Source organism: Dermacentor variabilis, chromosome 2, assembly GCF_050947875.1.
Source record: "Dermacentor variabilis isolate Ectoservices chromosome 2, ASM5094787v1, whole genome shotgun sequence".
Lineage (NCBI taxonomy): Eukaryota > Metazoa > Arthropoda > Arachnida > Ixodida > Ixodidae > Dermacentor > Dermacentor variabilis.
In genome coordinates, this window is record NC_134569.1 from 265591523 (window position 1) to 265605293 (window position 13771).

The following is a 13771-nucleotide window of genomic DNA, read 5'->3' on the forward strand; positions in this document are numbered from 1 at the left end:
CGCTCAAGGTGGGCACATCGATATACACTACTTCTCCTTTCCTGCTGCCTCAGAAAAACACGTCCGTGCAAACATACTGAATGACAGTCGCTCTGCAATTACCTTTCGAAACTCCACCTATAATAAACCATCTTACGGTTTAAATTTCGCGCTTCATCAATTCAATGTGCCTTCTGCTGGGAGGGTGCAAGACCATTTGCTTCTGTGGTGTGACATAACCACCCATCCACGATGACAACGCTGCTTTAGTACACTACCAATGTTCCGACTAAGTGCTTAAACGCATATGTTGTTACAAGGGACTACCCTCCTGACGCACACAGTTGAAACTATTTTGATACTCGGCTATTATATAGAAATAAAATTGTTTAAAATTTTGCCCATTTAGCTACGCATGTCGTGAAGTTCAACAGGATGGTGAAGGTGCAGCGCCCAGAATTTTTGTGTATGTCGATGCTACAAAGCACGGTAGTACTTTTTTTTACGTAACACAATGATATACGCATGCTTGTTATGTTGTCCAAGGAATGAAATTTGATAATGAAAGCGATGACTTAACAAATAAGCAAGCCATTGCTACGTTTCAGGAAGTAATACTAGAAAATATTGTAAATATGATGTTTTCGAACATTTCTAAGAGCCCTCCTGAAAAACACAAAATTGAAACCAGATCTTCTGTTTTCTGTTTTGGCCATCTGGGGGGAGGCTGTCGAACTCAGTCTACGTGGCGTTAAAAAAAAGAGGTAGTGACTACAGTGACGGGCCCCGGCGCTGTAACATCTGTTCTCCAGCGACGGGGCGTGGTACTTTAACATCTGCACGGCAATGACCGGGCCCGGCACTTTAACATCTAAACTACAGTGACAGGGCCGGCGCTTGAACATCTACACTACCTTGATGGGGTCCGGTTGTGTTGAAGCTTCAGTCTGTTATGCTACATTTCGTTATACAAAAAGCGGGCGTTAAAAATCGTGACGCACTCGACAACCGATACACCCAGCCAGGCCAATGTTCAATCAACTAAACATATTGTCATTCGGTCTGACACGCGAGCATAAAACAGTTAGCTACGTAAAAAGTGTTGTGAAACGTAATCATCCTTTCCCTGCGTCTACATTTTTTCATTATCACGTGCTACCAGAAGTACTGCCGCTAGAAATTTCAACCTGCCTCGTGTACATAATGTACATCGCAAAAGACTACATAAATTTGTTGGAGTTAAGACACGGAATAACGTACCCTTCTAAGTAAGAAACACAAAATTTCGCAAGGCACTATTTATTAGGTACAAAACACTGATATTGTCCCTGTATTCTTGCTTGGCATTCTGTTGTTTGCAGTTTTATAATTTGTGTAACTGGTGAAAATTTTTATGCATGCTGTAAAGAAATGTTTTTCTTCTGTTTTTAATGTGCTAATGTGTTGTTGCATTCATCCCCTGTATTGATCTTCCTATGCTTGTACCGAATGTCTATATTTCGCATATTTGGACCCATCCACTAGACTACGGCTATTAGGTTCAAGAGTCTTTTCCATATGCACTGTAACGCCTATGATGATATTAACCAAGAGGGAGGGAAAGAAAGTTAACTAAAATGGAAAAGGAACGGTAAAAAGCACATTAAAGAAAGGCATGACATATGTTCATGCTTGTGTATCACTACACAATGAATATTGAACTGGATTAAGAAAAAGAAGCAGCCGGTAATTGCTCGCTTCATCATCATCATCATCATCACCATCATCATCATCATCAGCCTGGCCATGCCGTATTTGCAAACTTCTTAATCTCATCCGCCCACCTAACTTTCTGCCGCCCCCTCCTACGCTTCCCTTCCCTTGGAATCCAGTCCGTAACCCTTAATGACCATCGGTTATCTTCCCTCGACATTACATGTCCTGCCCATGCCCCCCCCCCATTTCTTCTTCTTTATTTCAACTAAGATGTCATTAACTCACGTTTGTTCCCTCACCCAATCTGCTCTTTCCTTATCCCTTAACGTTACACCTATCATTCTTCTTTCCATAGCTCGTTGCGTCGTCCTCAATTTGGTAGAACCCTTTTCGGTCATGAGGCTTTGCGTATACAGGGTGGCCAGTTTCTCTAGAACAATCTGCACAGAATCCTTCAACAAATCTGCTGTTTCCTGATCCTCCCCAGCTGCCTTCCCCCTTTGCATATATCCCAAGGCTTTCTTTACTTCTTCCGACGTTACCTTTGGGATGTCGAATTCCTCTAGACTGTTTTCTCTTCCATTATCGTCGTGGGTGCCACTGGTACTGTATAAATCTCTATAGAACTCCTCAGCCACTTGATTGTCGTCTTTGTCTCTTAAAGCATACATCTGATTTTTGCCAATTCCTAGTTTCTTCTTCACTGTTTTTAGGCTTCCTCCGTTCCTGAGAGCATGTTCAATTCTATCCATATTATACTTCCTAATGTCAGCTGTCTTACGCTTGTTGATTAACTTCGAAAGTTCTGCCAGTTCTATTCTAGCTGTAGGGTTAGAGGCTTTCATACATTCGCGTTTCTTGATCAGATCATTCGTCTCTTGCGATAGTTTACTGGTATCTTGCCTAACGGAGTTACCACCGACTTCCATTGCACACTCCTTAATGATGCCCACAAGATTGTCGGTGATTGCTTCAACACTAAGGTCCCCTTCCACGGTTAAAGCCGAATACCTGTTCTGTAGCTTGATCTGGAATTCCTCTATTTTCCCTCTTACCGCTAACTCATTGATCGGCTTCTCATGTACCAGTTTCTTCCGCTCCCTCGTCAGGTCTAGGCTAATTCGAGTTCTTACAATCCTGTGGTCACTGCAGCGCACCTTGCCGAGAGCGTCCACACCTTGTATGATGCCAGGGTTAACGCAGAGTATGAAGTCTATTTCATTTCTAGTCTCGCCGTTCGGGCTCCTCCACGTCCACTTTCAGCTATCCCGCTTGCGGAAGAAGGTATTCATCATCCTCATATTATTCGGTTCCGCAAACTCTACTAATACCTCTCCCCTGCTATTCCTAGTGCCTATGCCATATTCTCCCACTGCCTTGTCTCCAGCCTGCTTCTTGCCTACCTTGGCATTAAAGTCGCCCATTAGTATAGTGTATTTAGTTTCACTCTACCCATCGCCCATTCCACGTCTTCCTAGAAGTTTTTGACTTCCTGGTCATCATGAGTGGATGTAGGGGCGTAGACCTGTAGAATCTTCATTTTGTACCTCTTATTAAGTTTCACTACAAGACCTGCCACCCTCTCGTTAATGCTATAGAATTCCTGTATGTTACCAGCTATATTCTTATTAATCAGGAATCCGAATCCTAGTTCTATTCTCTCCGCTAAGCGCCAGTAGCACAAGACGTGCCCGCTTTTTAGCACTGTATATGCTTCTTTTGGCCTCCTAACTTCACTGAGCCCTATTACATCCCATTTACTGCCCTCTAATTCCTCCAATAGCACTGCTAGACTCGCCTCACTAGATAACGTTCTAGCGTCAAACGTTGCCAGGTTTATATTCCAATGGCTGCCTGTCCGCCATTCCGGCGTAGAAGACCGATAAACATGCAGTGCGATGCAACTTGTGAAATAATTGTATTGGAGCTTCCAAGACTTTAAAAAAAAGAAAAGATATGACTGAATTGTCGCGACGCACATCCCAAGTCGCCGTAGGCGTCGAAGCCTAGCTTTAACGAAATTATTTTTGAGCAGCTCTGATAGTGTCCATGTAACAATGGTTGCTTGCGTCAAATGCTCTATGCGGTGGCAGAATGCTCCCGGCACGATGCGAAAGCGCGCTCGCAGCGAAACAGTGTGCGCGGACATGCATGAGGACGAGCAGTCGGTCACCGTGAACCCGTGTGATCAATGCAATAAAGCTTCATTCTGCTTTGCTCCAATTGGGTACAAAAACAGCTCACTATAAGAATATATTTCGCATAGCTTTATCTAAGCGATTGCCTACCTTTCACGCAGGAAGCCAGTTCGGGGGAGTCTATTGCGGCGACTGCGCTCAGCGTCCTAGATTACTGCACGTAGTTGGTAAAGAGATAGCGTCTCTAAACCATTCTGTGCTTTCTGTTTGTCCAAGATTATTTTAATGTTAAAATACTTCAGTCATTTAGAGAGCACTTGCAAAAACGTCCAGGAGGGCTCCCGAGTAGTTTCATTTTTAGAGCCGATAGCCAAACCTATGCGGAGCACCCCGCATTATCCCTCAGACTACGCAAGTAAGGCGCTGCCGACAGATTTAAAAAGCTTTAGGGTTCCTATCCGCGACAATACAAGTTATTCACGATCTGCAGGAAAATAAACGGAGACATTTAAGCATGTTTGGAGAGTTAGTGAAACTGCAACGTGAAACGGATTCTTTCAAAAGCGACCCATGTCGGCGTCAATGAGCTTGGCGGGAAGCACAAGTACAGCATGTCAAACTCCCACTGCTCCAGGTTGGTCCGATGGTTAATTTTGAACCCTGTTCCCTCAGCACAACAGCCCTACACGCAATCCATTCAACCATGGACTACCCAGACATCCAGTTTTAGGGAAGAACGGTTAAATGCATAGATAATGTAAACATATCTGCATTTAGCACATATGTGCACGCCTAGCGCCCAGGAAGTGCATCAATACCCTGAGAATGCTAATACCATGAAAATATGCCCATATACCTGTGTACCCGAATTATCTGAATGTGCCCTATAGAAAGGAAGAAACGGTACCCCACTCTTTGCGGTTCCTTATGCGTATGCCGGTGACGGTGATGTCCTGCGCCAGATCCACCATCCACCAGGGGAACAGCTCATTCCAGTAGGAGTCCAGAGTGTGGGCGAAGTAGGGTGGTTTCAAGCCGTCCGTGTTGTGCGATCCATCGACCGCCTTGTCCGACGTGTACTGGATCCCGTACAGCTCGTACGTGGAACTCTGCTGTGTCTTCTTCTTGTACGCGTAGTTGGTACCCGCGCCGGTTTCTGGAAAGCAGGTACGCAGAGAACCTATGTAATAGACAGATATATCCTTCCAGTCGTCTGCTCTCTTGATACAAACCATTTTGCGGCGAAGCTGCTAGCGCGACATGAAGCGGTCAGAAACATTAACTGGCTGCTTTGATGGTTTTTTGGAAAACAAACGATAAAACATCTCATCGGCTCGTTATGACGCGTTATCTGAATCGTTTGCAAAGTTCGCCCGGTTCCTTGGGAGGACCGCAGGCGGCAGCGATTGTAGTTTCTAAACTACTTGAGCTGTTATCTGGTTGTCGGCGTAATGAGGCGACGCAAGAGCCCTCCTTCCCACGTAGCGAGCGGAAGCGACGGTTGTCGGGGGGTGTTTCTTAAATTGTATGTTGTTTTGCTGTGCTTCGCTGCGTACGACATGACGGGAAGTTTGAATTCGTTAAGGTAGTGCGCTCCACGTGAAGGCAAAAGAGGGGATATGAACGGGTTGCCTCTAATTACAAGCTATGTCCTTGTACTATGCTGTGTACCTGCTTTGAAAAGTGTGTTCAGATGTTTTGTGTGTCAAATCATGATGTTATTGTGAGGTAGACTGTAGTGCGACTCTCTAGCTTAATTTTTGCCCCTCGGGGTTCTTTAAGGTTAGTTTGGTACACGATCAGTTTTGTTTTGGCCCCATTGAGATGCGGCTGCCGTGGCTTGCATCAATCTCTTAGAAATGGTTTTAGGTGCAAGAAATGAGACACGGAGGACAGAATAAAAGATACAGACAGGCGCACACTTACAAGTGATTTTTATTTTCCCCGATGGTCCACCAACTTAGGCATGCGAACAGCATTATACACAGGTCAGGTCACACAGGTGCACTGCATCGTTCTCACAATCTCAATCAGCGCAGCGCCACGGCCACAAAGCGTGCTCGCATTTGGTTGCACATGGAAATGTATAACCGAAAGAAAAGAAAAAGAAAGAATCACTATGAAATCTATAAAGCGGTCGGGACACCATAATCAAATATAAACTTCCGCAATGAGTATAACACTGATACAAATAGCGGCACAGTATCTCGTTTGTCTTTTAGAGATAATGTATCTTTCTTAATGTAGCACTTGAATTGTGCTTGCTTTGTACTGTGGATTTGCATTGTATATTCTATATTTGCTTGTTTAATAATATATAATAACAAATAATATTTACTCTAGGGTAAAGTATACGCCTCACATGGGCTTGTGCTTGTGCAACGCCTGGCGTTTGGCGAGGCATAGTTTGAAGGATGCGGCTTATTGCATTTCAAAGAATGAAGTGAGCATAAAAAGACACCAACTGGTTGTCTCTCCTGCAAATGAACTTTAGGCACTCACCATTGTAGAGCGTGTCCTTGTAGCGGTTCTGAAAAAAAAGAGTAGACTGTAGCGTAAAGCCCATAATGGATTGTATTTAGAGCGCTTTCTGGCCCGATCATCTAGCACCACACGTAGATGGAAATAATTGTGGATGCTCTGGTATCGTTCGACATTCGAAAAGCGGCCAAATGAACGACACATTTGTCAGAACCAGTCTCTCGATCGCAGTTTACCTTAATACGTTTAGGGTTGAGCCAATATAGAGGCACAAGGTATTACCATGGTCGAAAGTTGTTATTTATGAGGCGTGTACCACCATGGGACTGCTTTTCGCGCTTCCCTAGGAAGACTCATCGCCATCTAGCGGAGCCCCCGCTAACCTTGCGTATGGCCTCCGAAATGCATGGCGCGCTGGGGCTTGCGAACAATTAGAAAAGCGTAAAGGCCCAGCCACTGCCATGCGTTTGCACGCTTCGGCACGCGCCAATGCGTGGAATGCGTCAAAAGCGTCGGTCGCAAACAGACGTCGCCACGCGTCGCACGAGAAGACGCCTACACCAATCCGAGTTCTTCGGACGCACGACGTGCACGACGGCGTTCCAAAAAGACAGTGCTGATACTAGGCCGACATGACCGACGGCCGTGAATCTGTGATGAGTTCGAACAACGCCGACAAGTCCAACCTGCCGACTGTCATGACCCCGATCTCAATGCGATCGTCTGCTGAAACACCACACCGATTTACGATTGCGGCAACGCCTGTTTGCTGTGCGTACATTTTCTTGTGCTGGAAAGGAATGAAAACATGCTTTCGAAGTCTCAAGTCTGCATAATCAGCACTCACCTACCGCCTATGTTGTTTACATTGTGCGTAGGCAAAGCGCATCCATCGAGTTCGTAGCTGGCGAGTGAACGGGCCCAGCTGAGGAACTTCGTCGAAGGAAATGAGTTTTCTGTACCGTTTGGCGCTGCGCCGATTTGAAATATGGCACTCTTCGTGTGGTGCGTGATGTGGTGAATGAACTGTGGAACCTCGGGTGGTGAACCGCGGCGCGTTTTGTGTGTGAATTAGGTGGTCTACGTTGACCCAAGTGTAAAGGGCAAGCTCTGCGCTGTGTCTAGCAGCAAAAATAACGTTCGAAAGCGGAAGACACTAGTAGCCGAACAATGGGAAGTAGATCTTGAGCCATGCAGTCCCTTTCAGCTGAATATGAGATCTTCGAATCGGAATGTGAAGTCCAGTTCAGATAAAGCTTACAGTACTCCTTCACTCAGTACTTGCAAGTGCAGGCGTCTTATGGGCTAGTTGGGGATCAATCGCTCGTGCAGCACTCAAAAATCTTATGCACTGAAGGAAACGTGACGCAGCGCTCTCTTGTTTCAGTCAGTGTGTCGCTGTACTTGCGAACTGCAAAAGGAAACTATCTCTTTGCAGTATGTGTACAGTGTGCAATGCATAGGAGGGCGTTCATCATAGAAGACATATGCAAAACGTGCCCTTCACGCTATTGAATTCGTATGTCGTATATTGTATGATTTCCACTTACCTGCTATGTTTCTGAAATTGTATTCTGCTGTATGCCTTCCACAACTAGAATACTCACAGGTTAGTGGAAGTCAACGTGCAAATCTAATGCTGACCTCATTAAACATCTCCTAAATAATCTGAAATCTATCTTGAAGCACCACTTTTGCCATTCCGGCGACCATAGTCTAGCCCTCTAAAATAAAGCTCAACTCACACCTCTAGACTGAAGATATAATTAATGAGACCTTCTGTTCCAGTATAAGGTGGACAATTGGATTGCACACTCCCCAAAACTTCTTGGTAATATGCAATTTTCGTGCCACAACAATATACCAGCCAGCATTGCTCATTCTCTGCCTGGCCTTGTTGTAAAAAATACTGCCGTCTATATTTTCCTGTGGCAGCGACGTTAAAGAACAGAGTAGCAATACTGTGAAAGACAAAACTAGCTTTTATTGGGCGAACCTGGGCCCACAAAGACAGGCTACACTTAAAGCACAACGATAGCGGCGAACACAGTCGGCGATCGTCGAAATGCGACGGTGGCGTAGGTCATCGCTTCTGGCTGGGGATGCGATAATTGAGGTTGCACCGTTGGAACTCCCAGCGATTGATGAACCTCATCTTTTACGATGTCAGCAATCGAAGCTACTTGAGTCTGTGACGAAGGCAAGACCTTGCGCAGTTCTTCGCGCACAATGGCCCTGATGGTCTTTATGAGATCAACGGAGCCCAGCGCTTGGATGGCGCTCTGAGGCGCGAGCACTTGGCGGTTATATTGCCTAGTGCACATTTCTAAAGTTTCGTCAATCGTCGTAGCCTCTGTCAGGAACTCAGCTACGGCCTTCGCTGGGTTTCGGATTAGTCCGGCGACAAGATCTTGGTTTACGCCTCGCATCAAGAACCGTACTTTTTTCTCTTCGGACATTTCCGGGTCAGCGTGCCGGAAAAGACGGGTCATCCCTTCTGTGAAGATGGCGATGGTCTCATTGGGTAGTTGGCCTCGGGTTTCCAGCAGAACTTCGGCCCTTTCTTTGCGGACAACGCTCGTGAACGTCCTCAGGAAGTTACTGCGGAACAGGTCCCATGTTGCAAGGGTGGACTCCCGGTTCTCGAACCTAGTCCTCGCGGCACCTTCCAAGGAGAAGTACACATGTTGTAGCTTATCCTCAGATGTCCAGTTGTTTAAGGTGGAGATCCTTTCCAAGGTTTCGAGCCAGGTTTCCGGATCATCCGACGTAGCTCTAAGGAAGGTAGGAGGCTCTCTGGGTTGTTGAAGTACGACAGGTGACACTGGGGCTGCGGTTGTGGTTGTCTTGGCCAGAATCTTTTTACTCTTCTCAGGTAGGAGTCCGTGCTCCGGTGGCAGCTGTTGTAGACGACGGCTTGCTCGATGGTCCGGGACTACGTTGGTGCTCTTTTCGCGGTCCGGGATTGGATCACGGCTTGTCGGGGGCGTCCGGGACATGGACGAAAAGTACCTCCACCAGATGTCACGTGGTAGTGACGTTAAAAAACAGAGTAGCAATACTGTGAAAGACAAAACTAGCTTTTATTGGGCGAACCTGTTCCCACAAACACAGGTTACACCTAAAAGAAAGCACAACGATAGCGGCGAACGCAGTAGGCGATCGTCGAAAATCTGATCTGCGGGTCAAGTGCGTCGGCTTTTATACATCCGTCGTCGAATGTTCCAGAGTAATCGCTGGGACCCGCGTGCTTTCCTCAAAGTTCCACATTATTCGCGCCGCGAACACATGCGATCGGATTATAGACAGCGGACGGAACCATCGATAACATTCCAGAAACTTCTTTTACATGCAGGCGCGTCCTGCGCTGTGCGATAACATTTGTTAGGTGGTGAGAAGTGGCCGCCCGATAAAGATAAAGATGTACACGTGTCAATATTACGTGACTCCAAAAAACATGTAATAATAATTCTGCCTGTATTGACATATTTCAGACTTCATTTCCTCAGTTATGCATATATGTAGGTAACCATGTCGCACGATTACCTTCCTTTGTGCTTACTCGTATTCTTTTTCCCTATTTGATTCTCTATCTCGCACTATTTTGTCTACCACATTTGTATTCTCTTAAGTGCACCAGTAAGAATGCTTTTCAGCTGTTCCTGGGCACTATTAATTTATTTGTTATTTATTTTATTTATTGATCTTATTTATTTATTTACAAGCACCGTACAGGCCTTCGAGAAGGCATTGTGCAAGGAGGGCACGACAACAACACATTCATATGGAATAAGGGAAAGAACATCAGTACAACGAAAAGAATATTCACGCAACATTGAAAATTATTACGACATTAGCAAATACAATACGAAGAGCAATAACAAACAGAATAGTAAAGAAAATACCACAATATCATAATACCATTATAAACATTTGTGCATGTATAGAGTAATAAGCATAGTAAAATATTAGGATCACTGAAATTCTTTGATAAGCTTGTAGAGAAATGCCGGAAAGAAATTAAAAGAAGGCAAGACGTGTTAAATGGCTGAAACGGTATAACAATTCATTGAAATATTGCGAAACGTAGTGTTTCAATTGCGAAGCGATGTTATCTGCTAGAGCGTTCCATAAACGGACCGCACGGGGCAAAGCTGTAAAAAAAAAGCATGTGTATTGCCATAAATTCCGCTGTAGCTGAACTTATTGTTCAGTCTTTACGACGTCGAGGATGCTTTTTTCTGGTTCGATAAGGATAGGCCAACTGTGTAAATGAATGTATGATATAATAATAGCACGGAAATATCACGGCGAGTAGTGAGTGGTTGCAACGAAAGATCTACTTTAATTTGACTGGTTACTATAACATTTTGAAATGAAACGGCTCGCTCTATTTCGGATGCTCTCCAGAAGCTCGATGAACTATTTTTGATGTGGAGACCATACACAAAAGAGCTACTCAATTTGAGGCCGTACGATAGTCATAAAAGCTAGTTTTCTTAGTGGTGAAAGGGCAGCTCTTAAGTTGCGGTGCAGAAAGCCTAATGATCTGAAGGCGTTAGACGAAATGGAGGTGATTTGATAAGTCAATGAAAGCTTTGGGGGAAAGAACACTAATAAGTACTTTCATTTTGTGGTGTGGACAGCTATGTTAGAATAAAAACGATGAGAAAAGTTAGAGGTAACACTCTTTCGACAAAAAGAAACTACTTTTAACTTCATCATCTTTAGTGACATCATACAAGTGGCCCACCAATCAGTGATATGTTCATGATCATTTTGAGTGCCGCGGGGTCAGCAGACCAGTTAATCAAATGGTATATAATGCAGCAATCCGGCAATATCATTACTAATATGGATGAGATAGTTCAAGTGTCTGAGCAGTTCTATACAGACTTATAGAGTACCAGTGGCACCCACGACGATACTGGAAGAGAGAATAGTTTAGAGGAAATTGAAATCGCACAAGTAACGCCGGAAGAAGTAAAGAAAGCCTTGGAAGCTATGCAACGGGGGAAGGCCGCTGGGGAGGATCAGGTAACAGCAGATCTCTTGAAAGATGTTAGGAGATTGTTCTAGAAAAACTGGCCACCCTGTATACGCAATGCCTCATGACCTCGAGCGTACCGGAATCTCGGAAGAACGCTAACATAATCCTAATCCCTAAGAAAGTGGACGCCACGGACTTGAAAAATTATAGACCCATCAGCTTACTGTCCGTTGTCTAAAAAATATTTACTAAGGTAATAGCAAATAGAATCAGGAACACCTTAGACTTCTGCCAAGCAAAGGACCAGGCAGGATTACGTAAAGGCTACTCTACAATAGACCATATTCACACTATCAATCAGGTGATAGAAAAATGTGCGGAATATTATCAGCCTTTATATATAACTTTCGTTCATTACGAGAAACCGTTTGATTCTATCGAAACCTCAGCAGCAATAGAGGAATTACGGAATCAGGGTGTAGACGGGCCATATTTAGAAATACTGAAAGATATCTATAGCGGCTCCACAGCCACCGTAGTCCTCCATAAAGAAAGCGAAAAAATCCCAATAAAGAAAGGCGTCAGGCAGGCAGATACGATCTCTCCAATGCTATTCACAGCGTGTTTTCAGGAGGTATTCAGAAACTTGGATTGCGAAGAATTGGGGATAAGAGTTAATGGAGAATACCTTAGTAACTTGCGATTCGCTAATGATATTGCCCTGCTTAGTAACTCAGGGGACCAATTGCAATGCATGCTCACTGACATGGAGAGGCAGAGCAGAAGGGTGGATCTAAATAATAATCAGGAGAAAACTAATATTTAAGAGTCTCGGAAGAGAATAGCAGTTTACGATAGGTAGCGAGGCACTGGAAGTGGTATGGAATACTTCTACTCAGGGCAGGTAGTGACCGCGGATCCGGATCATGAGACTGAAATAATCAGAAGAATAAGAATGAGCTGGGGTGCGTTTGGCAGGCGTTCTCAGATCATGAACAGCAGGTTGCCATTATCCCACAAGAGAAAAGTGTATAATAGCTGCGTCTTACCAGTACTCACCTACGTGGCAGGAACCTGGAGACTTACGAAAAGGGTTCTACTTAAATTGAGGACGACGCAACGAGCTATGGAAAGAAGAATGATAGGTGTAACGTCAAGGGATAAGAAAAGAGCAGATTGGGTGAGGGAACAAACTCGAGTTAACATCTTAGTTGAAATCAAGAAAAAGAAACGGGGGGCATGGGCAGGACTTGTAATGAGGAGGGAAGATAACCGATGGTCATTAAGTGTTACGGATTGGATCCCAAGCGTAGCAGGGGGCGGCAGAAAGTTAGGTGGGCGGGTGAGATTAAGAAGTTTGCAGGGACGACATGGCCACAATTATTACATGATCGGGGTAGTGGGAGAAGTCTGGGAGAGGCCTTTGCCCTGCAGTGGGCGTAACCAGGCTGATGATGATGATGATGATATAATGCAATGCTCAGAAAATAATCACACAGAAGAGGATATATAATTCGGTAGGTCTTTAATGTAAATAAAAAATGGAGAATGCCTGAATACATTGCCTTCAGGTACACCGGCGGTGGCATCAGACCGCGCAAAGAAAAAGTTACCGGCTAAGCAAATATTTGATTGGTTGATTATTATGTTAGTGCAACATCGAGACGTCTACTTGTTTCTATTTGTCGGGTCATGGCTTTTCACCTTCTAACAAATGTTATGGCTCAACGCGGGAGGCGCCTTCATTTATCGGGTTTCTCCAAGGTTACCGATGGTTCTTTCTGCTGCCTGTTGTCACCGAAACTTGTGTAATCTGACTGTATATGCGACACGAATTCTGTAGAACTTTCTCGCAGACAAGCGGGCCCCAGCAATTACTATGATAGATTCGTTGACTCATGTATAAAAGCCGATGTGCTTGAATGGCAGATCAGATTTCGACAATAGCCGACTGTGTTCGCCGCTATCGCTGTGCTTTTAGTTTAACTTGTTTTTGTGGGCACAAGTTCGCCCAATAAATGTTAGTACGTCATTGACAGGTTCGCGCTGTATTATTCACCGTCATTACTACGTGACAATATTGGGCGCGTTTAGTTAGCGCGCTCAGAACCCTAAAGGAGCACGCTCGAGTGCGCTCGAGTGCGACGTCTTCAGAGCTTAGCTTAACGGCCATTTTCGCCGACTGTTTTCGGGTGCACGAACGCGCCGTCTGGCGAATGTTATGTTGCTTCCGCATACGCTATTGCACTTCGCGCACTTTTCCAAAATGGCCCCGCTGACCGCACTCCTGCATTTCTTGTTAGACGATGAAGAGGTAGAAGAACTTGACGCGTGGCGACAGAGGCAGCAGCAGCGGCTTACGTATGCGGTGCAAGCTCAACGTTCGCGCCAAGCTCAAAGCGCGCCAACAAATGCCCCATCTCGCCTGAGAGCAGCTTCAGACGCCCGGCGGCGCGGCGGCGGCAGGAACGAGTGGGCAACGAGAACG

General features: G+C 45.2%; 1 protein-coding gene across 2 annotated transcripts in view; it reads right to left on the bottom strand.

Annotated features, from left to right (window-relative positions):
- LOC142573285 (uncharacterized) overlaps positions 1–13771 on the bottom strand; it is a 533382-nt gene that overhangs the window by 85508 nt on the left and 434103 nt on the right. For both annotated transcript variants that reach the window (XM_075682922.1, XM_075682921.1), the window contains 2 exons: positions 6315–6342; positions 4720–4968 (listed from right to left, as the gene is read on the bottom strand). In XM_075682922.1, the coding sequence (XP_075539037.1) occupies positions 4720–4968; positions 6315–6342 (277 nt within the window). The remainder of the gene's footprint in view (positions 1–4719; positions 4969–6314; positions 6343–13771) is intronic.